The sequence below is a fragment of the Neurospora crassa genome, linkage group V (assembly GCF_000182925.2).
Source record: "Neurospora crassa OR74A linkage group V, whole genome shotgun sequence".
Lineage (NCBI taxonomy): Eukaryota > Fungi > Ascomycota > Sordariomycetes > Sordariales > Sordariaceae > Neurospora > Neurospora crassa.
This window is the reverse complement of record NC_026505.1, coordinates 688,764-714,324: the sequence shown is the minus strand read 5'-3', so window position 1 is coordinate 714,324 and position 25,561 is coordinate 688,764. Positions and strand designations below refer to the sequence as shown.

The 25,561-nt window shown below is 51.8% G+C and overlaps 8 protein-coding genes and 2 non-coding genes across 11 annotated transcripts; 4 read left to right on the top strand and 6 right to left on the bottom strand.

The window, feature by feature from the left end:
* Window positions 1-191: 191 nt before the first annotated feature.
* Window positions 192-2,114, bottom strand: NCU08900 (FMN binding oxidoreductase). The gene is made up of 3 exons (XM_953745.2): window positions 968-2,114; window positions 530-877; window positions 192-457 (listed from the first exon to the last, which is right to left on the bottom strand). Exons 1-3 carry the CDS (start codon window positions 1,889-1,891, stop codon window positions 416-418), a joined length of 1,314 nt encoding a protein of 437 aa, XP_958838.1. The 5' UTR covers window positions 1,892-2,114; the 3' UTR covers window positions 192-415.
* Window positions 2,115-3,922: 1,808 nt separating this feature from the next.
* NCU15080 lies at window positions 3,923-4,012 on the bottom strand. The gene has a single exon. It is a non-coding gene; the product is annotated as a tRNA-Pro (tRNA).
* A 632-nt stretch (window positions 4,013-4,644) lies between these two features.
* Window positions 4,645-7,538, bottom strand: NCU08901 (hypothetical protein; the record flags this gene model as incomplete). Its single annotated transcript, XM_953746.2, has 2 exons — window positions 4,645-7,451; window positions 7,519-7,538. The coding sequence occupies 2 exons, from the start codon at window positions 7,536-7,538 to the stop codon at window positions 4,823-4,825; spliced, it is 2,649 nt and encodes an 882-aa protein (XP_958839.2). The 3' UTR covers window positions 4,645-4,822.
* Window positions 7,539-10,905: 3,367 nt separating this feature from the next.
* Window positions 10,906-12,911, top strand: NCU10610 (hypothetical protein). Its single transcript, XM_001727983.2, has 2 exons — window positions 10,906-11,635; window positions 11,704-12,911. Exons 1-2 carry the CDS (start codon window positions 11,569-11,571, stop codon window positions 12,588-12,590), a joined length of 954 nt encoding a protein of 317 aa, XP_001728035.1. The 5' UTR covers window positions 10,906-11,568; the 3' UTR covers window positions 12,591-12,911.
* A 437-nt stretch (window positions 12,912-13,348) lies between these two features.
* Window positions 13,349-14,959, top strand: NCU11046 (the record flags this gene model as incomplete). 2 transcript variants are annotated; one of them, XM_011396491.1, is made up of 3 exons in its annotated part: window positions 13,349-13,702; window positions 13,817-14,353; window positions 14,602-14,959. In XM_011396491.1, 3 exons carry the CDS (start codon window positions 13,543-13,545, stop codon window positions 14,721-14,723), a joined length of 819 nt encoding a protein of 272 aa, XP_011394793.1. In that variant the 3' UTR covers window positions 14,724-14,959. The 2 variants fall into 2 exon arrangements, with proteins under 2 accessions (XP_011394793.1, XP_011394794.1); XM_011396492.1 differs by having other exon boundaries at window positions 13,543-14,353.
* Window positions 14,960-15,020: 61 nt separating this feature from the next.
* Window positions 15,021-15,112, bottom strand: NCU15079. The gene has a single exon. It is a non-coding gene; the product is annotated as a tRNA-Glu (tRNA).
* A 277-nt stretch (window positions 15,113-15,389) lies between these two features.
* NCU08902 (hypothetical protein) lies at window positions 15,390-15,997 on the bottom strand (the record flags this gene model as incomplete). Its single annotated transcript, XM_952881.2, has 1 exon — window positions 15,390-15,997. The coding sequence occupies one exon, from the start codon at window positions 15,995-15,997 to the stop codon at window positions 15,470-15,472; it is 528 nt and encodes a 175-aa protein (XP_957974.1). The 3' UTR covers window positions 15,390-15,469.
* A 1,001-nt stretch (window positions 15,998-16,998) lies between these two features.
* NCU08903 (Nop10 family nucleolar RNA-binding protein) lies at window positions 16,999-18,337 on the top strand. The gene is made up of 2 exons (XM_952882.3): window positions 16,999-17,239; window positions 17,323-18,337. The coding sequence occupies exons 1-2, from the start codon at window positions 17,062-17,064 to the stop codon at window positions 17,346-17,348; spliced, it is 204 nt and encodes a 67-aa protein (XP_957975.3). The 5' UTR covers window positions 16,999-17,061; the 3' UTR covers window positions 17,349-18,337.
* Window positions 18,338-19,858: 1,521 nt separating this feature from the next.
* Window positions 19,859-21,656, bottom strand: NCU08904 (20S-pre-rRNA D-site endonuclease NOB1). The gene is made up of 2 exons (XM_952883.3): window positions 20,806-21,656; window positions 19,859-20,724 (listed from the first exon to the last, which is right to left on the bottom strand). The coding sequence occupies exons 1-2, from the start codon at window positions 21,500-21,502 to the stop codon at window positions 20,099-20,101; spliced, it is 1,323 nt and encodes a 440-aa protein (XP_957976.3). The 5' UTR covers window positions 21,503-21,656; the 3' UTR covers window positions 19,859-20,098.
* A 1,194-nt stretch (window positions 21,657-22,850) lies between these two features.
* Window positions 22,851-24,976, top strand: NCU08905 (hypothetical protein). The gene is made up of 5 exons (XM_952884.3): window positions 22,851-23,006; window positions 23,065-23,150; window positions 23,208-23,394; window positions 23,447-23,617; window positions 23,669-24,976. The coding sequence occupies exons 1-5, from the start codon at window positions 22,928-22,930 to the stop codon at window positions 24,895-24,897; spliced, it is 1,752 nt and encodes a 583-aa protein (XP_957977.3). The 5' UTR covers window positions 22,851-22,927; the 3' UTR covers window positions 24,898-24,976.
* The last annotated feature ends 585 nt before the right edge of the window (window positions 24,977-25,561 follow it).

The window sequence follows — 25,561 nt, the reverse complement described above, 5'->3', positions numbered from 1 at the left end:
CATGTTCTAGACGCAGAAACTGTTAGTGCAAGTAGGTACTCAGTACTTTGGTACGGCCAGTACGTCCCGCCCTTTTAGGTGGTGTTTGGCCCTGCCTCATCCTCATTTTTTCACCTTCAAGTTCTTATAGGTAACCACTCGCACTTCTCACCTATCGTCTACGCGATTCGATTCTCATGCCGGTGTCTTGTAATTGATGAACAGGTCTGCTTGGGAAAACCTCTAGGCACGAGGCGTGACACGAGTTCGTCTACAGCCAGCCGAATCAGCAGCGGGCCGGTCAATCTGGCCTTCACAATACGAGAGACGAAAGATTCCAGCACATTCATAATTATGCCTCTATTCGACGCCGAAAGCTCTATCGCAACTCTAAACAAAAAGTGGGTATCGTATACTTAATCATCCCTCACTCTCTCTAAAACTTGGCCAGCTTCTTGAGCTCGCTCACATACCACGTCTAGAAAAGAACCAAGTCAGCATGACATACTCGGAAACACAATGAAGCAAATGGGGTTGGAACGTGACGTACCACCTCAACACCAGCACCAACAATGGACTTCATGCCCAACTTCTCAACGATCCAGTGCGGCTCAGCCCTCTTCTTGTCGAACAAGCGGGCATCCGCATCCGGCACCTCCGGGTTGAGGATCAAGTTGGCGGGAAGCGAAGGGTTGATGATGGCCGGGCGTCCGATACCGATCATGTCGCAATCATCGGATTCCAAAGCGGCCTCCATGCCCTGACGAGTGCGGAAGCCGCCGGTGACCATGAGAGGAAGCTTGGGGAACTTGGTGCGGATGATCTTGGCGAACTCGAGGAAGAAGGCCTCGCGGGCCATGGTGCGTTCGGACTTTTCGGGCTTGGGACCGTTGGCCATCTGTATGGCGTTAGCATTTGTTCCGTGCCCCTTTTGTTGTTCACGACAGACAACCCCTTGCCCCATCCCTCAAACAACACCAAAACTTACCTGAGGATCCTCATAACTGCCACCGCTAACCTCGACAAAGTCGATCCCCCACTGCTCAAAAAGCTCAATCTGCTTCAACACCTCCTCCGCCGTATCCGTCTCCTCCTCCTCCTTTCCATCGCGTCCCGCCTGCCAATCCGCACTGTTCAGCTTGATTCCCACCACAAACTTCTTCGCCTCCTCTTCACCCACCGCCTCAGTCACCTGCCTCCTGCACTCCTTAATAATCTCCCCAACAATCCTCGCCCTGTTCTCAGCCGACCCGCCATACTCATCCCCGCGCCTGTTTGTCTTCTTGCTCAAGAACTGCGCCAACAGGTATCCATGCGCCGCATGGATCTCCACGCCATTGAACCCGGCCTCGGCCGTGATCCTCGCCGTCACCGCAAACTTTTGCACGATATCCTTGATCTCCGCAACCGTCAGCTCCCGCGGCGTGCCGAAAAGCACTTTCGACAACAAGCGAGGCACAAACGCCTCTCCCAACACCAACGGCACCGGCGAGGGCGCCACCGCCTTCTCCCACAGTCCCCGCGTGCCCGCGCCCATCGGACTCTGGCGACCAGGGTGGTTGATCTGCACGACCACAGGCGTTTTGGACTGGCCATTCAGGCGCGCGGCGTCCGCCCAGGCCTTGAAGGCCGTGACGGTCTGCTCGGGCGTGGTGCCGGGGTGGTTGGGGCTGATGTCGTGGGCGTCGCCCTTGTGCGCGTGGTCGACTTGGACGTTGCCGGTGAGAATCAGGCCCCAGTCGCCGCGGGCCCAGGTGGCGTAGACGGCGGCGAGTTCGGGGTTGGGCAGGTGGTTGCCGAAGCCCATTTGTTCGGCCATGGCGGCTTTGACGAGGCGGTTGGGGAGGGTAAGGCCATTGGGGAGGGTGAGGGGTTGGGAGAGTTTGAGGTCGGAGGTAGTGGAAGTAGCCATTTTGGTGGTGGTGGTGGTGGTGGTTTTGGGATCTTGGTGATCCTTTACTGCGTCTAAATCTTGGGTTGGTGTTTAGGTAGGTATGATATAAGTGAGGTTTTTAAACGGTGTGGAATTTGGTAAGAAAAATGGATGTTATGTTGACCCTGACTGGAGAGGATGGATGGATGGATGGATGAATGAAGGACTCAAAATGAGAGGTCCTTGATTCACATGAAACTATTTTCTATCTATTTTATATGTCATTCTTGACACTACCTACCTACCCATGGTACCTACTATTGATGATTACCTACCTACCTACCTACCTACCTACCTTACCTAGGTATGTACCGAGGAAGTAGATGGATACCCTTGTCCTTGTCCATTAACGCTTATTAATGCTTTTTCGTTTCCACCCCTTACCATACCACCGAACGAAGAAGCTCCACTCCACCGAAACTCCGGAGATAGCGGGTAAAAATCCTTTTTTTCAGTCAATCGGTCGGTCGACCGGCCATGCTTTCGGCCGCCGCCGTGCCGTGCTTGACTTGACTTGACTTGACTTGACACGGTTGAGTTTAGTTTGGGGAGTTTGGGGGGAGTTTTGGAGAGTTTTGGGGAGTTTGGAGGGAACTTGGGGGGAAGTGATGAGCATGGGTCAAGCCTGGAAGATGCTGGAAGTCTGGAACACACACATCATTACCTCTCATCCTTCACAAGCGTACCTAACACGCCGTAGCGCGCAACCCCTATACGTAGTTGTAAAAATGAATTTTCTTGAAGGAATTGCAATTTCTGAGGTAGTGTACAGTACCTACCTTTGTCCAAAAAAAAAAGCCGAGGCACATTACACTACATACGTACCTCAAATTCTCACAAAGAGGCCATGTCATGGATTTCTTTTTTTTTTTTACCACTACCCCTGTCGATGATCTCCCGCCAGCGAGTCGGCGAGTCGGCGAGTCGGCGAGACGGCGGCGACCGGGCTAACTAACTGTGTGAGGTCCTCTCCGACCCATTATAACCAAAAAAAAAAAAAAAGTCTCCGGTGCAATCAGAAGCGGCGATGGTTAGGTTAATTTCGTTTTTTGGGCTGTATGTAGGTGGTACGTTAGGTATCGTACAATGCTTATCAATGCAGTTGGTTATTCCTAGACCTGGGATCTGGATCTGGATCTTATGATAGGTACGAACCTAGGTCGTTTGTTTGGTCAATTTGGGTTCATGTAGGTAGGTTTGGGGTCGTGTGGTGTAAGTGAGCGAGCGAGCGAGGGTGGTTTTCTTGTATGTGTACTTTTCCAAATGTAATGTAGGTAGGTAGGTACCTAGATGATGAATGGGCTTGATATCAGTTGCTTAGCTATACTATGTACGGGTGTGTGGCTTTTCATTGAAGTCAGCGGTCGTGTGGACTACGTAGGTACCAAGTTACTAGCTGGCTGGTGATCTTCAATGTTCACTTTGGTATGTACCTCTATTCGGTGATTGATGATGCTATAATGGTACCTAATTAATTAGGTAGAGTCGGAAGGATCTAGTCGCCGACGAGTACCCAGATTACCAACCAGACAGAGTGGGATGGATGATGATTCAGGGGTTTTTGTTTACAAATGCGTTTAAGGGACCCTGTCTTGTAATCTCGTGGCAGGGTGGGTAGGTACATAGGTAGGAAGCATGTGAACAAGATAAGGGTGATAATTGTAGGGCTGCAGGCAGTGTAATGATGGGTTGGGGTTTCGTAAATTCGCGATTTTTCGATGAAGACCATCGCCGGAAAGTCAAACATCAGCAGAAAGAAAGAAAGAAGGTCGTAGAATAAGAGTTGGCGACTCAGTCAGCATGTTTCACTAGACGAACGAAGAATAATAGCCACATGGAAACAGCCGAGCAAAGACAAGGAAAAAGAAAATAAAAGAAACGAATGGCAAGGAGAGCAAGAATGAAACTTGTTTCGGTGTCGCATAGAACAATAGAGGAAAAAAAAACGCTAAAAGGAGGGAAAGCATGCACCAGAAAGAGAATGGGAAAAAAAATCAAAAAAAGAAGAATGGGGCCACCCGGGGATTGAACCCGGGACCTCTCGCAAGAATGCTCAGGATTGAACCCTAAGCGAGAATCATACCACTAGACCAGCGGCCCGTATCAATTGTTGATGACCAACTGCTGAGCATAAACCTATAATCTCCAGTTGAAGGTGATCAGCGTGGGGGGGTGGTACCGGCGGTAGACATTGCGAGCTTTCATAGTAGATTCTACTGAATGGATACCTACCACAGATTGATGGTACCACAGGGATGCATTTGACTTCTCATTATCCTAGGTACCTAAGACTCCTATTTGGATTGGATCTTTTGGAATTGTGAAGAAATTGCCGAGCGAGAATAAGAGGGTTGTGGTACGGGGATGTTCTGTTGGTTTAGCATGGTGCCAGAGTAGGTCGGTGCGGTTGACGCGATGGTTGTCACTCCTTGATATCTCTACCTAGAAGTAGGTACCTTTCTCTGGCACCATCTACCAGAACAAACAATAATCATCCGTCCAGATATACCTAGAGGTACTTTCCTGCGAGGATTCAAGTCATGCAGTGAAGCTCATCACTTTGGAAAGGGGAAATGTACCTCTACCTATGTTTCATCGTTTTCCTCTCAAGCTAGGTACCTAGCATTGCGCTAGGATACCTACCCAAGGGGTTCCTCCCCATCGTCCTACGTTTCTTACGTCTTGTCTCCTACCTATATTGGAGCTCCTTCCTCGTCTTGCTTGCATAGTCTGTTAACTCCTTGCTTGATTCGAACACACTAACAAATCAAATAAAACACAGCTAGGTAGGTACAGATCTTACAAAACTTCCATTCTACCTTCCTCTTTTTACAGTGCATTCTTCCCCCTTCTTCTCTAGAGGTGACTAAAACCCCAATGCTGATCTCGTAGCTCACCAAACTGACTGCCTCATTGCCACAAACTCATCCCATCATCCATCCCATTCAAACCCATCCTACTACCCACCATCCCCTGCTGATAAGCGTCAAGGTTCAAGCTAGGATAGATTCCCAATCCCCCCTCGTGCTGCATCCCCTTCTGCGTCTGCTGCTGCTGCTGCTGCTGCTGCTGATGCTGTATGCTCGCCCCTGCTGTCCCATTGTTGATGATATGAAAATCGTCGTACCCGTGATGATGGCCGTCCAGCGGCAATTCAATACAACTGAAACCAGGGGCAGTCGCTTCTGGTGCCGCCGCCGAGAACTGGTGCAAATCAAAGTACTCGTACTCATACTCGTCGTACTCATGCGTAGAGGTAGTCAATGACGGGGTGCTCACCAACGAACTCGCTCCCGATGAGTTTGTTGGCGGGACGACGAGAAGGGTGTTGGTGGAGGAGGAGGAGGTGCAGCAGGAGGAGGAGGAGGAGGAAGTGGGCGCTGGATGACAGGGAGGAGGCCATGAGGCATAGATACTGGTACCCGTCCCTGTCCCTGCCATTGTTACTGGCATGGACATGGATATGGTGGACTCCTCCTCCATGTCTGCATCGGAGAGGGGGGACATGGAGAGTGAGGTACCGGAGATGACACTGGGGGAGTAAACAGAGGTCATGATACCCAGGCTGCTGAGATCCGGAAGCTTACAGCTGGTAGGCTGTCGGCTCTGTTGCTGTTGCTGCTGTTGCTGCTGCTGTTGCAAAGCGGCAGTAAACTCCCCAATGAGCATCTCAGCAGTGACGACGCCCACTTCCATCAGTGCTGGTGCTACATCCAAGTTACTGCTGCTGCTGCTGTTTTGTTGTTGTGCAGCAAGCGTTACATTGAGAGTAACAGCCAGAATGAGACTGGTCTTGGCTGCCACCGGTCCTAAATGAAACTTGCCTTTCCACATCCCTGACAAGAACCCCAATGCATCCGTCAGGATCTGCTGGAACACGTGCATGTGGACCATTGTCGTGCTTTGCTGCGGGTGAGGGGAGATGGAGAAATTGAGTTCCCTTAGTCGGGAGACGGCCCAGCAAGCTGCTAGCACGGCACGACAGGCGTCTGTCCAGAGGAGGTGGCATGCTATGTCTGCTGCTGGGACTGGGGATGATGACTGGCAGAGGGATCGAAACTCGTGAAAGACAGAGGTGGAGTAGTCCCATATCTCTATTAGCGACGGCCGCTGCGTGCTGTGAGGCGGGCAGCCGAGGGTGGAAGCCAGGTTGATGATGGAGAGGAAGCTGTGGAAGGTGATGGAGAGGATAGACTGCTGGAGGGATTGCATGGGGTCTGTTGAGCTTAGCCGAGGTGAGCCAGAGCCAGGGCCACGTTGAAGCTCTGCCACCGGGAGGGAAGCAATGATGTCCTCGTACGCCGCCCTGAGTTCGTTCTGCAACTGGCATGGGTCCGAGGCTTCCCCGGCTTTGGACGAGTAAAGGGCTTGTTGCATGGGTCCAATGACGTTGGCTAATCGCGCGGCTGCGATTCCAAAGTCCAAATCTGTCCTAGCCTGCTCATCCGGTTCGCGTCCAAGTATGGTGGTAGTCGAGTCTGTCGGGGCTCGAAGACCGGCGGTAGTTGGCAGGGGACAGTCGCTTTCTTCCAGACGGAGGGTGAAGTGTGTCCCGCTCCTCACGCAATAATCCAGATTCAACCTCACAAAGGTCGCCCATAGCCTCTTTCTCACCTCCGCGTGGTAAGGACTGACATCCGCAAACAGCGCAGGATCCCGATGCAGACCCATGTTCAACACGATCTGCGTCGTGATGCCGTGCAGACCCATCAAGTCATAGAACTTGTCCGTGTCCGAGGCGGAGATGGTTTTCAGGACAATTAAGAGGAGATGCACCTGTACGACGCCGATGCAGGGTTTTTGGAACCGACTGGAAGAGTGGAGGAAGATCTCGACTTGGCGGGCTAAGGTCCTACCGTACAGGCGGTCGGAGGAAGAGGAGGGTTGCATGGCGATGGCGATGGCTAGCAGAACCTTGGAGACGTGAACAGGGTGGGAGAGGGTGCCGGTGTAGATACGGTCCACGTCTGTGCCAAGGGCTTTGGGGTCGAGGATCGAGTAGATGCGGCCGTACGTGGCTTGGTATTGGGCGCACCACCGTTTACAGATGGGCCGGACAGGGAGGAGGAGTTTGAGGTCGGTGTCGCTCGTCAGAGTCGGGAGAGACGGGGGGACAGAGTTGTGCAAGCGGAGCATGGTCTTGAGCTCACGGAAGGCTTTGCGACACGGATTGAAGGGCTCGGAGTGGTCGAGCATGGCGCGGACGACGTCCATTTCGTTGCAGGGAGCCATCCAGTGGCTAAGCCCGATCATGCGGGTTTTGCTGGCTGATGATGTTTGGAAACGAGGGCTTCGCGGACTTGGTAGTGGCGATGGCTGCCGGGAGAAGGGGGAGAGTGCCCGGTCGATGCTGAGCATTCGCTCGGGTGTCTCCCAGCTGCTTGAGGTGGAGCAGCTCTCGGAAGGAGTATATGTGTGGAAGGGCGGGACCACCTCGATGGAGGGCGTCTGAGGAGGACTTTTACTGGGAGACTTTGTAGCCTTTGTCTGGTTGGCACGAGGACTAGGAGCAGCATGTTGATGACGGTCCTTGTGGCTGCTATAGACACAACTTGAAGCATGTCCGCGGTCTTTGCATGGTTTGCATGGTGTTTCTCGATCGCAACGAATCTTGCGAGTCCGGCATTGTTCACATGAAACGGCTTCTCTGACTCTGGGTCGTTTCCTTCCGCGTCCGACATCTTTCTCAAAGGTTGCGGCAGTGAGGTGACTGAAAGTGAGGGCCATTGTGGTGGTTCCACGCTGCTTAGGCGAAGGAACTCGATGTGTCTTGAGGTTGGATGACGATGCCATTCTCAGGGCGTTTCTGTGAGCTCGGTAGATGAAGAACGGAGATGGACGTCATTCCGGAGAGGGGGGTAGGGAGCCAAAGCTAGGGTTATATCATCATGGGCACCTCGATGGCCAGACTCCGAGAAGACACGGATGGTACGCCATCAATCATCCCCACATCTTTGCATACCGCTGTTTCAACGTAGAAGCTTCAAGGAAAGAAGAAGCTCCATGCTGTGACACTATGTGCACTGCCATCGTCACTGCAAAGAGGGCGTAACTTGTAGCCCGAGAGATGACATTTAGAAAGGTTACTCGGCGAATGACATGACACTCGGTTCGGTATTGTCTCTTTGGGACAGGCGGAGGTTGCAACCACTCATCAAGTCACTGACTTGGTTCCGCATGTTGAAAGCCACAATGTGCTGTCTTCGTAGTCGCTTGTGTTCATGATCGGGAAGACCTAATCTGTACCAGCTATCGTTCCTTTGGCCGTCATAACAGTTTCTGACGTTACCATGTTGTATAAGGCTGTGCACTGCATATAGCCTGGCTGCACGGCGGGACAAAAGAAGTCGTCTGGGATGGAGCATGATTCGCTTGAGACCATGTGGCTCGGGGCTGTGCCCCTCTTCCCGAAGCTCTCGTGAAGCTGTTGACCCCTTCAGCAGCTCATCGGTTGGGCTTAAAGACGCAAAGCTGATTGGTCCTGGAGAGCTCTCCTTATGTTACACTACCATCAATCCATAGGGGACCTGACGAGATTTCCGCGGCACGTCAGATTGGCGGGCTCGGCAGTTTACGTTACATCAGGTGTGTATGTGTGTGGTGTGTGGTGTGTGTGTGTCGTCGATTTGGGAGTAGAGGGCGTCTGATATGGCTTCGGTTAGTAAACTGCGATGATCCTGGGGAAATGGTAGTGCTTCGCGAGGCATCTCTTGCGCATCGCACCGTTATGAGACAGACTGATATCAAGACATTCAAAATTGCTGTTCGGATGTGATGGCCTGATTCTTGAATTGTCCAGAATCTTGACATTAGCTAGCACTGTAGAGAAGACGGTTGACGTCGTCAGTTTCTCGACAACGTTACAGTTGGGGTGAGGTGACGATACCATACACCACACCGGCGGGTTGACCGCACGCGCCGTAGCTATGCATCCAAGCCAAGGAATAAGCCGTAGTCAGCACTGAATCTTCCAGCCGTTCGACACTGGACGGGATAGAGTTGATGACATGTGCTTTGAACAAATGAAAGACGAGCCATTCCGTTAGCAGTCATATAGTGCATTGTGGCCTCACCAACTTGCGGTGAAAAATCCCTTTTCCTTAATCAGTTTTTTTTTGATCCGAAAGGTTGCATACGTACGAGGACGGCCAGCAGAGGTAGGCTGTGGCTCACCTGATGGAGCCCTTGGTCGTATCACAGCAAAGGTCCACGGCACCAACAAGAAGCTCACAACCGAACTGGTGGATCGTGGCATCGTGGGGTTCTTCCTCAGCCTACCTTGCCGTGTCTCAGCATCACGGTCCCTTTGATAATCAAGGGGAGAGACATGGGCAGACGTTCTAGACCACGGTCGATATCCCTGATAGTCTGATTACCCCAACCCCTGGTCCCGGTGTGGCGGGAGGATATTGCGTTTGCCTGTCTTGTAGTTGTAATGTGTTTAATGCCTCTGGGACATTTGAGATGAGCTTCTCCGTTGTCGCCGTCAAACTGCAACTCTGCCGTGAACAAGTGTCGGTGCACCACCCCGAACGACTATCCGTCCCTTCCAGACCCGGGACGTCATCATACGATGCCAGCCACTTGTGATATCGTGGAGTCTCATGGAGACACATCTGACCTTTCTCCTCACGTCACACAACAGCTACCCTCACCATCTCTGGGCGCTCATTGCACGGAATTCGAGGACTAGCGTCGGGGTAAGCTCCGGTGCAATGGGCACTGAGGTATTCTAGTGTAGCCAAGAGGGTTTCTTCCCTGCGCCTTCGCTAGAGGTACGTTCCTGATAGGGCTGAGAATGTGCCTCCCGAAAGCCTCAAGGTCCGATTGGCATGGGTGTCGCTGAAGCCGACGGAAGACGGCGATTTGGTTCGGGACTGGCCGCTCAAAAAGGTATCCAGGAATGGCTGGTGACGTGACGAGCCAAGTTATGTAATCGATAACGGCAGATATTCTGGGATGAGGCTCAAGATTGACCAAATGCTCAGACACGACGTAGGCATCTGATATGTAGCCACGGCGATGATGACATGGTCGGCGTCCCCATATATTGCAGGTGCCTCTCCCTCACAGCCCGTCAGAAGCCCAGCCAATTACCTGGTGCTGAACATTTCTCAAAGTATGATTAAGGAACGACGCCTTACGCTGTCGCTCGCGATTGCCAAGATGCTCCCGCGAAGACTGTTGTGGCGCGCCTGGCGCACAAAGGCTTCGATGTCTTGCTCAACCGTGCCAATGTTCAGGACAATGGGGAAGTACGTGCGTCGGCGGTTGTGCTCATTGTTGGTCCCTCTTTCTTGACTGTTCGTTAGTTGGCAGCTGTCAAAGACACCAGACGCGTGATGGGAGCTGGTGCTTCACAAAGAGGGGGGGCCTAGCAACGAGACGGCGCGTCTGTCGAGTGGGCGAGACAATCATTTAACCAAGGTTGAAGATACCTATCGATGGCCGTGCTATGAAGCACTGATATGGGCGTCTGGAGAGGTGAAGATTCGAAGAGAATGACTGGTCGTCGTCGTTTCTTCAAAGTTTGGACGACAGCTGGAAGCCATGGGGGGGGGGGGGGGGGGGTCTGGGGGATCTGGGCCTCTGGGCGAGACTCCGCGCGCTAACAGTGGACAATGAATGGCAGGGGGTTTATTTTCGACCTGTTTCACGGATTCCCAATTCAGTATGATTCCAAGCTCGTGACCAATCAAAGGCCGTCAATGGCCATCCCACCTTGGTTGCCGCTTGTCCACTTCAAGCGCTGAGGCCAGGGTGCAGGTGGGGCCTGGTTTGAGCGGTGCGCTTGTCTGGTCGAATCGCTGACAGAAACAAAGTCAAGAGAAACAATCGACGAACGACATCCACTGAGTCCCGATTCACCACGCGCTTCTTCAAACACCACCATGTCAGAACCCTCGTCGAATCATTTTGTACATGGAGATCACGTCCTTTCAATGGAATCCCCCCATGTCCTTCACGCGGAAGAATCCCTACAAGGGCGATCGTGTTCACTGCCGCCAGTGATGGAGGCGCGTGAATGATCCGCATACCCTGATAGCCAGCCGTTGCTGAGTTGTTCACACCAAAACGACCATGTCCAAACCAAACTTCATGACAGACGGTTCACGGTTGGGAACTACCCAGATCAACGGGATGAACAGTAGTACGCTATCAGTGACCCACAATGGCGCATAACCCTTCCCGTCAGATAACCCATGACCACGGGAAAGAAAGGCATTGTATATATCAGAGACGTCAAGTGCCTTTCCCATTATCTCATGCCAGTTCACAGAACAGCTGCCAACGCATCGTTTGTTGGGTCAACATTTTGCCCTTTCTATTTCCCTTTCTTTTGTGTTTGGGTTTTCCTATTTCTCTAGCGCTCTGGTCATACATTGTCCTTCGTCCTTGAGCATCATCTTCCAAGGAGTTCCGGGTTCAGCTCTTTTCGACTTTCTCTTTTCAACAGCAAACCATCAAATAATTCAAGTGTTGCTGGTCAACATCACCGTATTGTCTTCCATCGCCGCAGCTCTCGATCTCCATCTCACTCACTCCTCGATAACTGGCTTGTCGGTTACTTTTTCACGGCATCGAGACCACATTTACTTAATCTTCTGCTATCAAACTATTCTTTTTTTTTTTCGACCACAATTAACACCGGCAAGATGGGTAAATTCGCTGGTAATCTAGCCCGAGCGGGAGCAGAAAAGGCAGTGGCTATCCAATGCGGGCGTAAGTCTTTTCTTCTTTCTTCCCCTTCAATTCCGGAATAATAAACTGACCAGCACCCACTTTCACAGCCTGGTTCAAATTCATCAAACTCGCCCCTCTAACCTTCATCATCCCCACCATCCTCTTCCTCATCCTCTCCCTCGCCGGCTGTCTCTCCTCAGCCCCCACCATCCCCTCCCTCTACGTCGTCGCCCTGACCTCCTCCTCCAACGGCACGCTTGCGCCCATGCAAGTCCGTCTCGGCTACTTTGGCATGTGCGGCGACGACGGCGACACGCGCACCTGCCTGTCCGCCGCCGGCCACTACGACCCGGACGAGCCCCAGGACATCATCCACCTCACCGAGCTCTTGTTCCCCCAAGTCATGAACAACAGCAACGCCCGCGGCGCCATTCCGGAGCTGCAGAACATGGTCTTGACGGGGCTGGACCTCCAGGACCAGATCTTCGGCAAGGTGCTCCTCACCGGCTCGGCGCTGTTCGCCCTGGGCTTGGTCCTCATGTTCCCCCTGAAGCTGGTCAAGAAGAAGCTTGCCAAGCTGGCGCCCGGTACTCCGCTCACCAAGAAACAACAGTTTATTAGAAGGGCGTGCTATTCGACTATCTGGGCGGGGCTGATGATTGTTTTTGCCGCTTGCATCGGGACGACCGAGACCGCGGGCGCGCTGGGGCATGCGACGGCGCATATCAAGGGGTCGAGCATCCTGATGAAGGAGGGCGTGACGCTGCAGGTGCTGCAGTGGATGGCGTTTGGGTTCATGTTCCTGTTCGTCTTGACCATGCCGATTATGTTGTTCGTCAAGAGGGAGAACCCTCTGGATCAGTACATGAGTGCCGAGGGAATCAAGGAGAAGGCGTTTGGGTTTGCTAAGGGGTATGCGATGGATAAGGTGAAGAAGCCAAAGAGGGCCTTGTTCTTTGGAAGGCAAAAGTCCCAGCAGGAGGATATGGTGTGAGCTGGCTGGCTGACTAGCTGGCTGGCTGACCGTGAATGGAAGGGGAGGGAAGGGATGGCGTGGTAAAAAGGGGGGAAGCTATCTATCTGATCTGTGAACGATAGAAGGAAGGCGGTTTGCGTTGATCTGGTTCATATATCAAGGCGTTGTTGGTTGTCTTTTTTTGGCGGGATTCGGTGGGAGGGAAGGAAATCTTAACGATATGGCATTGCAAAGAATGTTCGGCACTGGATTTCGGGGAGTTATCCGGATAGAGCAGACTACAAGACCTTCTTTAATGGTAAAATACCAAGACCACCTAAATGGCGGCAATCCACAACATGTTTTCCCTGATTCTTGAATGATGCTGGGGTAAATGCAGTGAAGATGCAACGAAGGTACCTGCGAAGATAGGCACTATCCAGCAGATTATTGGATACTGTTCCTACCCTCCATCTCGAGAGATTATGGCGATCCGGGGACCGCTCCAAACACGAGGTGGCATGGTAACACCAAGTGCCTTGATTGGGGATCCATTCACTACTATACTATATCACGAATCTCATTGGATCGGCTTGCTCCATTCTTCACCTGCATAAGCTCGCCATCCATGGGATTCGCCAGCACAGCAAGCATGGCGAGCGAGCGAGTGCAGGGTAAAAAGGTAGGTAGTACCTGTGACGTTGTTTCAGCTCAACAACGGGAATAGTTCCGAGACCAAGATTAAAACCGGAATTAGCTTCCAACTTTATCTTCATCTTTAACTTTATCTTCATCTTCAAATTTATCTTCATCTTCAACTTTATCTTCATCTTCAACTTCATCTTTAACTTCAACTTCAATTATATCTCAGCATCAACGGCCACCTAAAAACTCGCTGGGTCACTGAAGCCTACTTCAGAAACAAACTTGGCAACAACGCCCATAAGCAAGACACTTAGGAGACTTGGGCCATCAAGGTTAACAGCCAGCCATGTCCTCCTCTACCAATATAACCTCCACAGCCCTCGGCATCAAAGTCATGTCCTTCCTCACCTCCATCTTGGCAGTCGGCATCGAAGCCTACGCCAAACTTACGGGGAAAAACGAAGATACAGAGGACCATTCATGGCAGAAGCCTGGACCTGACGACCGTAACCACTTCCCCTTCCTCTTCCCTTTCTTTTCTTTTTTTCCTTTTTTTTTTTCTCTCTTCCTCGCTCCGCTCGATCACCCACCCTCCTATAGCGCTAACAAACGACACGCAGGCCGCTCCCCCTGCCCCATGCTCAACGCCCTCGCCAACCACGGCTACCTCCCGCACTCGGGCCGCGACATCTCCCTCGCCCAACTCATGCACGGTCTACAGAGGGGAATCAACCTCTCCCCCAACGCTACTTTAATCGTCGGCATCAAAGCCCTCCAAGCCAGCACCACGGGGCACTGGACCACCTTCCACCTATCCGACCTCAACACGCACGGCGTCATCGAACACGACGGGTCCTTGTCCCGCGCGGACTTGTCGGCCCCGCCGAATTACGATAACCATACGTTTGTCCCGGAGATTTGGGCGGCTACGTTGCAGGTTTTGGGTGAGAATGAAGAAAGAATTAGTATCGAGAAGGCGGCGAGGATGCGCTTGGCCAGAATTGATGAAGAAGAGGGACCGAAGAGAGGGAATCCGAATTTCAGCATGAGTAGTGAAGACAAGAGGTTTAGTGCGATTGAGACGGCGTTGTATTTGAGGGTGTTTGGAAGGGGGACCGAGGGCGGGGCGGAGACGAGGTGGGTGAGGGTTTTGTTTGGTGAGTTTTTTTTTTTTTTTTTTTTTTTTTTTTTTTTTTTTAATTTTCTTTCATTTTTGGCTTTTTACGTCTAGATGGTGGATGAAGGGATCATGGGATACTAGGACGATAAAAGGAGTGGGCGATGATGGGAGGTGGTGGTGGATGGGAAGGAGATTTTGTAGTGATGATGCGGAGGGTGAAAATCACAGCAGGGCGCTCGCTGTGTGCTTTGGTGCAGTGGAACACAGCGCTAACAAATTGAACAGAGGAAGAACGACTCCCGATTGAAGAGGGATTCAAGAGATCCGACAAACCCCTAACGATTGCCGAGGTTTTGGAGTTGCAGAGAAAGGTCGAGGCTGTCGGTGCTACTCCTGATCCGAAGTAAGTGTGAAGGACGGCTTAGTGATGGAAAACTGGTGTTCATTTTGTTGTTCATCGATTGTTGGGAGAAAGGAACTGCAGTGCGGCGTTTCATGTTGTTTGTCCGCGTGGCATCGTTCAACTGCCGCGGTAATGAATGGAGGATACATGCAAAAATTAAAGGAAGAACACGAATGACAATTATTGAAACCAGAATCTGGCATGGAAGCAAAAGAGAAACAAAAAAAAAAAGACAAGGAGCAATTGGCGATTGTCAAATAACACAAATGACAGAGACAAAAATCGCAAAAAGATATTGAGACTCGGATACCGGGAGTCGAACCCGGGGCTGTTGAGAGAGCAGTCACTCCTGAGAAGTGAGAGTCAACGATGTTACCGCTACACCATACCCGATTGAACTGATATGGTCCGATGTGATTGACTGTGGGTCTAGGATATGTCTCTATGTAGGGCAATCTCATTTGCATTGTTTCGGAGCAAAATTGTCTCCTTTTTCAAATTATCAGCTCAGGACGTGTATTGTAGCAGTCACTTGCAAGTAAAACCTATCCCGGAGTGAAAAGGGTTGATTCATTATTACGGGCGCCTAAAAGGGACGTACTCAACTTACGAGTACGACATACTTGAACCTTGTATGCCACATCAGTTGTTCCAACTCACTCGCAGCCCATGACCATGACCTTACAACAGCCATCCGTACTTACTTTCCTCCCGAAACGAGGTCAGTCTTACAACCACTTACCTCACCCCTCAATGAAACCTCATCCCCTCAAACTCCCTCCTCAAAACCTCCACATTCTCCACACTACCAAACCGATCCTCAACCCTCAATCTCTCCATCTCCCCAACCAGTCTCCCCTCCTCCATCCTCTCCTCCCTCTCCATCCTCTCCAACCGTTCCCTCTCCCTCTTCTCCTTTCCCCTCCACATCTCCCTCACCGCCCACCCCTCCGTCTCCTCTCCAGCCTCCCTCCTCTCCCGCTCAAACCGTCTCGTACAAACCGGGCACATACTCTCTCCCTGAATCACACAAACCGACACCACCTCCTGCCCTAAGCGGGTAACGTCACTACGTCGGCCATACGTGTTGTAGGGACAGTCGCCACAGTCGACGCGGGGAGAATGTCGACCGCAGCAGTGAGCGGTGGCCGAGTCGAAGTAATAGGACCAGGCGGGGATACGTCCGCCGTTAAGGGTGGTGAGGCGGTAAGCAGGGCAGCGGGGGTCGCCGGCGAGGGCGGAGGGGCAAAAGTGGGAGATTATGCGGCCTTGACACATTTTGAAGGTATGGTTATCTTGGGATGGATGGGGTTTACCTTGGGATGCCTGATGGTGGTTCGGAGTAGTGGTTTGTTGTTAGTTGTGGGATGGGGGTGGTTACCTTGGTTTTTGGAGTGCTCCTTTTCTCGTAAAAGCTGGTTTGACGCCTTGTTGATTCAAGATTTTTGGTTGTCGTGAGGATGAGCGAGACCATTTCGAATTGTGGGATTGGGGTGACGGAATCATTGAGTATTTATGCTGGTGTCAAAGTAATGCTGTAGGGATTGACAACTAAACTGTTCAGGATACTGAAATGAAGCAACGACCCTTGTGTCCGGTTCAGGGGAGAACACTCCCGGTGAATGGGAACTTGTGAAGGGCATTATTGTTCGGCATTTTGTGTCATTCTGCCGGTAGAACAGGAGTAAAGTTTTTCAAGAGACATTGATCATGGATATGTCCCAGACAAGGTCTGAACAATGGGGACACAGCGTATTGCCGTGGCTTGATCATGTTGATAGGCCACGGGAAAGTGAGAAACAGGGAGACAAGAACTGTCGTGAAGTTCAAAAAGACATTGTTCTGGAGGCCTTTGTTCGCGGCACGTTGATGGACTACCGTGGTCAATGAAGTGTGAATCCGTACCCGCGGCGCACTGAACCATGATTAAAAAAATCTGTCCAATGACCGTTGCCCGCGGTGCAGAATTGAGATTCAAGAGTTCAAGATCTGGAAGTTCCGTGCCTTCCCATTCCATAGCAATGACAATAGGATGAACAGGGGATCGATCTCAAAGCCCCACTAATTCCCATGTCCAGTTAGACGTGCCTTGCAGTGTGGGGCATCTGGCCCTCCACCGCCTGCCTTAAGCGACAGCAGCGCACAGACCACTCCATTTTTCGTTGCAGTTTCTTTTCCATTGTCGGCGCGGCAACGTCGAAAATTATCGAAAGGCAGGAGATTTGAATCTGACAACTCTCACGACAATCACCACACACATCTTCCAGCTCGCCAGACCATACCAAATCACCCTACACACATTCAAGCCCGTCAGCTCAGACAAAACCGCCAAAATGCATTTGATGTACGTCCCCGCCAAGAACGCCGACGGCAAGCCGCTCGCGCGCCAGTACACCCTCAAGAAGGTCCTCGACGGCCAGGTCACCAAGAGCGCCCACCCCGCTCGCTTCTCTCCCGACGACAAGTGGTCTCGTCACCGCATCACTCTCCGCCGCCGTTTTGCGGTCCTTCTCGCCCAGAGTATGTATCTTCCCACCCACTCAATTGCCAGTGAAATGGAGTCGAGCAGCGGCTGACGTTCCCTTTTTTTCCGCTGCGAACAGAGGCTCTCAACAAGACCACCGAGTAGAGTGACCGTGGCCAGCGGGACCCATTGACCGAAATCAAGACCAGGTTCCATGTCAATGCTGCCACCCGTCTTTTGTTCGCGTCCGGCGCGAGACTCGTCGGTCCAGACGATGCCAACACCCACAAGAACCTTGTTAAGATGATGGAAGACGAAAAAGACAACTTCAGGACAAAAGCCGACAACCACAAGTTCAACGCCAAGGCCGCCGTCTTCTCCTTCATGTTAGACCAACACATGCTCAAGCAGGAGGATAGTTTCGACAAGAAGATCAAGGCCATGCTCGAGGCCAACCACCCGGACGAGTACTACCTGGATCAGTACTGCCAGATGGTCAAGAACATGGAGAACTAAGCCGAGTTCAACAAGAAGGACGGCAACGCTTGCGGTAGCTACATGAAGTAGTTGACCAACAACCTCTCTTCTTGTCCGCCTACCTGCTGTGCTCGACCAGTTTGTTCTTGCTTCCACAACCACGACCTCGTTTTTGGCTGCTGCTCTCCTGCAGCGTTAGCATTTGATTGTCCCGTTGGATCTTCAATCGAACCGATCGTTGGCAGACGGTTTTCTTCCCTACTTGCAACAATTTGGAAGTGGAAATTGGCAATCCACGACGACCGGGGGGGCTCGCTTTGGTTTCAGATAATGACACACAAGACAATGATGGCACCGACAGCAGCAGCGGCGGCGGGATGGCACCCGGCTGACTGAACTGGCTTGTTCGGATTCTCTGGATCCCGGAGAAACACCTTTCTGATGCTTGGGTTATATTGCATGTTTTTTCCTTTTTTTTTTTCTTTCTTTCGGATTTTCAAAAACAGGAAAAGACAAGTTGGGCAGAGCTTGTCTTCTTCCTCCTCTGTGTGGCGTTTATCGGATACGGGATCTCTCCTTCAGTCTAGTCATTTGGCTAACTGGGATTTGGTTGGCGTCTTTTTGCTTGCTTCTGAGCATATAGTGTGGGAAAAACAATACCAATGACTTTCTCGATGATTTTTTTTCCCTCGGTCCGTTGATGATACATTGGTGGTCACAGCAGACCGTCCGTCCGCTCCTCACCGTGTTCACCTTCTCCTCCTATTTCTCCAATGAACCATGCATGACTTGGCGTGACCGCTCGCTCATTCTCTCTCCATGCCTTCCTTTCTCTCCCTAATCCCGTAAATCCTTACTCAGCACACTACTACCGTTCATATCAAATGCGCGAGGCCATTTACCATCCGGCTCAAGAAGAAGATTCCATTCCATTCCATTCCAGTCCCGACCAACACTACCTACCTACCTACCCACTGTACCCAGAAATGATACTACCATGCCATATATCAACAACCCAGGAAGTTACAAGCAGCCAGCCAGCCAGCCAGCCAGCCCAAGTCTAGGTAGTGTCGGTAGGTATCTACTAACCGGGCCTACCCCATGGTGCTAATTAAATCAAAAACTACCTACCTTAACAAATGGACAACAAAGCCAGACATCTCTCATCTCAACGCCGTCAGATCAAGGACATACATACATACATACATAAACCAAAACACACTTACTTACGAGACGAGAGTAAAGCACCGCTACGTACGTACGTACCTTGGGTAGGCAGGCAGGCAGGCAGCTGTGGCTAACAACTCTTCGCTCCCAGTCACAGTCTCACTTTTTTGCCGGCCGGCCGGCTGGGGGGACGTGGGACGTGGTATTTCCACTTGGTTGGGTGGGTAGGGTAGGGCTTACGGATGGATGGATGAATAGGGCAGATATGATGATGATGGCGGCACATGGATGGATTAGGTTAGGTTAGGTTAGATACCTAGCTAGGTAGGTAGGTAGGTAGGTAGGTATATTTGGCAGGTATATTTGGCAGGTACGTGTGGCAGGTATATTTGACAGGTATATTTGGCAGGTATATTTGGCAGGTATATTTGGCAGGTATATTTGGCAGGTATATTTGGCAGTCTGGCAGGGGTTCTTTGAGGACTCGCTGTGTATAGTACTTTGAACGAGCCCCGGCCGTTCATGTCCTCATGAGATCTTGACATTCTTTCCCGGGCTCAGAGAAATCAGAATAGAGGTAGATTCTGAAGCTGAGACTGGACTCAAGTAGGGATGTGAGGACTGGACGTCGAAACAGACACAGGGCTTATATTCTTGAGATTAGAATTGGGAGCTAGGAAGGAGGATTGGGCTTGAAAAGGTATGGTTGGGGTTGAAAAAGGGATGGTTGATGACAAGATAGAGTTCGAGGGTTGATGCTCGGGTGGATCTTTGATCTTGGTTTTGAGAATCGGGTTTCCAGGTTCGGGGTCAGGTTGCAGGTTGTAGGGTTGAAGTTGAGATTCAGGTTTGGGGTCAGGTCATAATGGGGTTCGAGGTTCAGGTTCAAGTTCGGGGCCAGGTTATCCTAGAGACGAGGACAGTAGACAAAGGATTCGATGCATTCATAATCTCCAAGGGCAGTCAGTGTCATCATTCGTATGGCATGGGCACAGTTCCGGTGGTTTTCACAGGCACAGGCGCAAGGAGCTGTTGAAATTGCATTGTTATACTGTGATGTATCACCGTGATGGCTGTACGCAAGACGTCTCCAGAAAGGATTCCTTTACATAGACAGAAAAATAAACATATCTTTGATGAAACCTAACGCCATGACGCCATTGACAGTGACTACCAACAAAAGCAAAAACCATCCCTTTTTCCTTTCAGCCCAGATCCAGGATGCCCTCAGCATCAACCAAGCACACTAGCTAACCATACTGACTAACGACTCACCTCCTCTTCTTAGCATTAACATTCCTCCCCGCCCCGACCTTGATCCTATTATTCCCCGTCCCGCCCTGCCTCTGGCCCGTCAAGATACCCGGCAAGTAATCATCATCCATCAGATCCCTGTACCGCGTCCTCTTCTCCTCCTCCGTTCTCCTGATATACTCCTTCTGATCCTCGGCAAGAATCAGTTCCTTACCCCAACCTCCCTTTCCACCACCTTTCACATTCTGGTTCTTCCCGCTCGCCGTACCGTGCGTCGGCTTGGGGATGCTGTAGACATTTCCGCGGTTGTTGAACTGGAAATTCTTCTTGAGATGTAAAGTAAAGTTGCCGGCGGCGTCCGTAGTGCAAGAGACGCGGGTGAGCGTGGGTTGGCCGCAAGAAGGACAGAATTGCTTGGTGGTGTCTTTGCAGACTTTCCAGCAGCCGTGGCAGCGGAGGACCCAGGTCTTGAGAACGGTGATGCGCGCAAAGGCGGAGTCGAGAAGGTTCAGGTTGATGCGCATGGAGACGTTGCGCATGGCCATGTCGGAGGTGATGAGGGCTGCTTGGAGCGTCTTTTGGAGGGGCTCGGGGGCGACGTGGGCGGATTCGCGGGCTTGGACCTTTTTGATGTTTGTGGGGGCTGCAGCAAGCTTGTTAGCAACTGGTGGTAGGGTGCGAGAGATTTTGGGGTGATAAAGAGAGGGGGGGGGGGGGGGCTTACTGATCCATTCGCCGTCGTCGTCAGAGGCTTCGCCATCGTTCTCCTCCTCTTCTTCCTCCTCTTCCTCGGGAGCAGGTGTTGTCTCCTGCTCTTGGCTTCCAATGTCCAGCTTCTCAAGCTGCTCCTCCACCTGCTTCACCTCCTCGGTCTTCTCCTCCGTTACGGGAGCAGCGTCGTTCTTCTCCTCGGTTGTGACCTCCTTCTCCTCGCCCTCCTTGGCCGGTGGCGCACCATTGACTGACTTCTGACCGGGCTCCTTCCTCAACCGCCAATCACCACCGTTCCTCTCGCACTCGAGATCATACGTTAGAGCGATCAAGTGGATATCGGGCTTGGACAGAACCATCAGATCACCGGTGCGGCGGGCAAAGTCGGTGACGAACTTGATGGACTCCGGGCGGGGGGTGCGGAACTTGAGGAAGGGCATGAGGGTGGTTTGGAATCGGAGTCGGGTGGCCTCATCGCGAATTTCTGAGACGACCGAGGGAATGGTGTAGAGCTCCTCGGCTTGGGCGATAAGGGTAGAGACGCTGGGGTCGTTCTTGATGATGACGTTGGCGTCGATGACGAGGGAGTGGACGGGCTTTGTAGTCGTCGAGGTAGCGGCTGGCGCTGTGGTGGTGGTGGTGGTGGTGGTGGTGGGGGCGGGGTTCTGCTGGCTTTGCGCCGTGAGTTCGGCGACGGCGGGAGCATCCATACTGGCGGTGGTGCGAATGACGACTGGGATCGTGATACTGTTGGGTGGATTGAAGTGGCCGATGCGATCAGATGCCAGTATCAGGCACGGCAGTGGTAGTGGTGTTGGTTGGAGAGATGGAGTGCGGTCGCCAAAATTCAGGCGGAATGTGGTGGCAGAATTATCTCTGCTATCGATTGTCAAGTGCAGTGTCTGTCTGTCTGTCTGACGTGAAATCAATGGACGTTTACAAGACTCGATGATTGGACAATTTGAAGAAACATAACCCCACTTTGAGGTCTTGGTATCCAGGTTTACAATACACTAAACATGCTCCCCTGGGCGCTACTCTCCTCTGACACAGTAGCGTATTGCACGTTAAAGTTTCAGTGAGCTTCAATGCTACAGCGGTACTCTTTCCGAGCCTACAACGTTTTCCCGTCCACCATGTGGATGGCCGGCTTCCCGATCCTTCTTCATCTAACCGACATCTCGCCTATCGTCGGTTTGTTTATTACCGTCGGATCTCTGTGCCGTCAGTCGCTCTCCTTTCCTCTTGTCGTTGTATGTTTTGCAGGCACAAGCAGTGGATTTCTTGCATACCCGGGACTTTACCCCCCCGTCTACCCTCTAGGTCTACACTTGCATTTCTCAACCCAGACCGCAACTTCAACTTCTTGTTTCAACCACATCAACTCATCTCTCGTCTCATCTTGTTACATATGTACCCCTGACTCAACACTATCGTCAAAAAGGGAAAAAGCTTTGCCCAACGGTCTGCTTTGGATCTTCGCCAACAAGGATACAACGTGTTTTCTTTGCATGGTCGCATCTTGAAGAGCCTCCGGACTTTCTTTGTCCAGGCAACCATGTGGAAGGGCGGTGATCATCATCCCGTTTTTCTGGAGTACAGTATCAGTGCGCATCTTTCCTGAGTGCAGACACTCTCATGCGCGTCATCGAAAGCCGAACTCCAGCTCGATCTCGTCGTCTTCCCCACGTGGTGGTGGCCCCTAGGCGATCGTCATTTGTCCCAAGGAGCAAATGAGAATGCCCGCTCCCTACAGTACCAGGAATCCCCAGTGCTCAAATATGACAATCTTCCGTATTCTCCTCAGCTAAACCCACCCAGATGGCGGAAATTGGCCCGTTTGAATGGCCTCACTGGTTTTGCCAAGCGAGCTACCACCAGTTACACACGATGAACCCGAAGAGCCGAGTCATGCATGTACATTTCCTTTTTTTAAACTTTGCCTAGTGTAGTGTCCAAGTTGAATATCTGCCTTATATCTCCATGCCCTTGGGTCCATACCGTCAGATCAACGCATCATGTAACCTTTACTCGCCTCTCCCCACAAGCCAGACCTCCCCAGGGTCCAGCTTCGTGATTCCGTTCCTTTGGGCTGGCCGTCTTTTTCCCGCATTACAACCGCAACCTTCACAGTCATGAATCAACCGCCCATTGAGGATATACGACGACAAAATGCCTTCATCATTGTCTCGGCCGTCATGATAGTCGTGGCCCGTTAGTGACCCTTTCGCTCTTGGCTTCTATTTCCTGAAGTGGTCCTGACTGGCTCCAGTGCTGTTCGTCATCCTTCGGTGCGTCAGCAGGTTCATCCTTATCCGAACTCCTGGCCCAGATGACTACTTTATCATTGCTGCTATGGTGGGTTGTTGACACTTTTTGTGAGGGAGCGTATTGGACACTGACTGATGTTCGCAGACCCTCACTCTTGGTTATCTCGTCAATGTCATCCTCGCTGCGCAGAATGGCATCGGCCTGCCCATGTCGACACTCACTCTACAAAACATGGTCAACTTCCTCAAAATCGTTCTCGCCATTGAAGTCATGTACTATGTCAACGTCTTTTGTATCAAGGTGTCCATTCTCTTTACCTACCTCCGATTTGGTATGTCAGCCCGGTACAGCACCTGTCTTTCACCTGACTAACCGTTTTCCAGCCGTGACACGCACTTTTCGTAATCTTTGCATAGGAACCATCGTCTTGCACGTTGTTTTCGTTCTTGTTTGCATCTTTACCACTCTGGCACAATGCCAGCCTATTCACAAGTTTTGGGACATTACCGGACAAGTTAAAGGCACCTGCATCAACACCACCGCCTTCTTTTACTGTGAGAATTCTTCTGCACCTTTTCTTCTACCCATACTGACACCACCCACAGTCACCTCCAGTTTCAACATCGTCACCGACATCTGGATCCTCCTCCTCCCCATCTCCACCCTCCGCGAAATTCACCGCCCACCGCGCGAAAAGGTCGCTCTCTTCCTCATTTTCGGCGTCGGTACCTTCGCCACCATCGCCTCCATCGTCCGCCTGCACACCATCTACACCTACACCCTAGCCAAGGACCCGTTCCACGAGGGAACCAAGGTCAACCTTTGGTCAGTCATCGAGGTGACCATCGCCATTTCGTGCGCCAGTGTCAGCGCGTTGAAGCCCATGTTTAGCAGACGGCAGCGGAGGCTCACCCTGGGAGCAATCGGGGGAAGGAGTGGTGGTCATGGCTACCGAGCCTACGGGACAGGGACATTTACTGGTACCAATCACACGGGGAACGGGACTGGAGCAGGGAGTAGGAGTACAGGCACGTGGGCTTTGTCGAAGAATAAGGGGGGTATTAACAACGGACTGGGCGCACAATCCAGCGAAATCGGATTACATGATGACATGGAAGACATGGAGGATATTGAGCTACAGAGGCTTGGCTCACATGCAGAAACTCTTGTCGACGACCAAGTCCAGGCAGAGACGCCAAAAGAGGGGGAGAAGGAGTTCAACCGCCACTGGTCGCAACACTCGTCATCGGCTTATTCAAGACAACAACAGCAACAGCAACAGCAACAACAACAACACGCCCGACAACAATCCACCTCCTCAGGGGCATTCATCTCCCCCGCCTCCCCAAAAGGCCAAACAACAACGCCCAACGACAGCGCCTCCTCCTCCTCGAACCTCTCCCCAATCCAAATCCAACGACCAAAACCAGCAGCCATCCCCATCAACAACCAAACCCGCCCCTTTTCCTTTCCTCCACCACTATCGCCGAACCAGATCGCAGTTCACATGGGATTGAAATACCCTGGATACCAGGGACCTGCTAGTCAGCAACAGCAGCAGCAGCAGCAACAGCAATACGGCGGTGGCGGCGCTAGTGCTAGTGCTAGGGGAAGGGAGAGGGGCATGTCTGAGACTGCCTCTGCTACCTCTACCTCTAGGCAGATGACAATGATGGGCGGAGTACAGAGTCAGGGTCAGGGACAGGGTCAGAGTCTGGATGGTGGGACTTGGGCAGGACTCCAGGGAGAGGTGGTCAGTACAGGTACTAGACCGCGGGACGGTACAGCTACTAGGCCGCCGATAGGGCCGAGGGCGAGTACGTTTGGGGAGTGATAATACTACCTACCTACCTAATTAATGCGTGCTGACATGGAGGTGGAAGGGCATGCTGCTGCTTAATATTAATACATGGTGGTTGTTGACAGCCGTCTAGCAGGAGGCTGTTAGCTGACCATCAGGAGGAGGGCGGGGGGGGAGAATGTTAGGTACGATTTTAATAGTTTGTCTATACTCTACAGGTACAGAGGCGCAGACAATACAATATACAACCGCTGGTCGGGATGAGATCTACCCCTACCTAGGTAGTTGTGTAATGTCTATTAGTACAATAAAAGGCAAGTTTGCTTACCTTTTGCCTTGCCTCTTGTACGCTACAGTACTACTACCTATGTTGCTTCCCAGCCCTTTGCTAGGTGGTCTTGGTCTGGCCATGTGGTTCATGATACTTCTAGGTAGGCGGCGAGGCAAGACTGGTACCTAAGCTTTATACCAGACTTCCACCACAGCTACCTAAGTACCTAGGATCTTGAATCCTGGACTAACCTAGACGTTCTCTGCAGCGATGAGGAGGCCGCCGTTTGTCTAGGTAGAGACTAGAGGTAGGTAAGGTAGTATAAGTTCGCGCAGACGACCTGGATGGATGTCAACAAGCGGGCAGCATTTCGTCGCCAGCGGTACACTTCCCCTTGGAACAATGCGGACGGAAAAGACTTTGGAG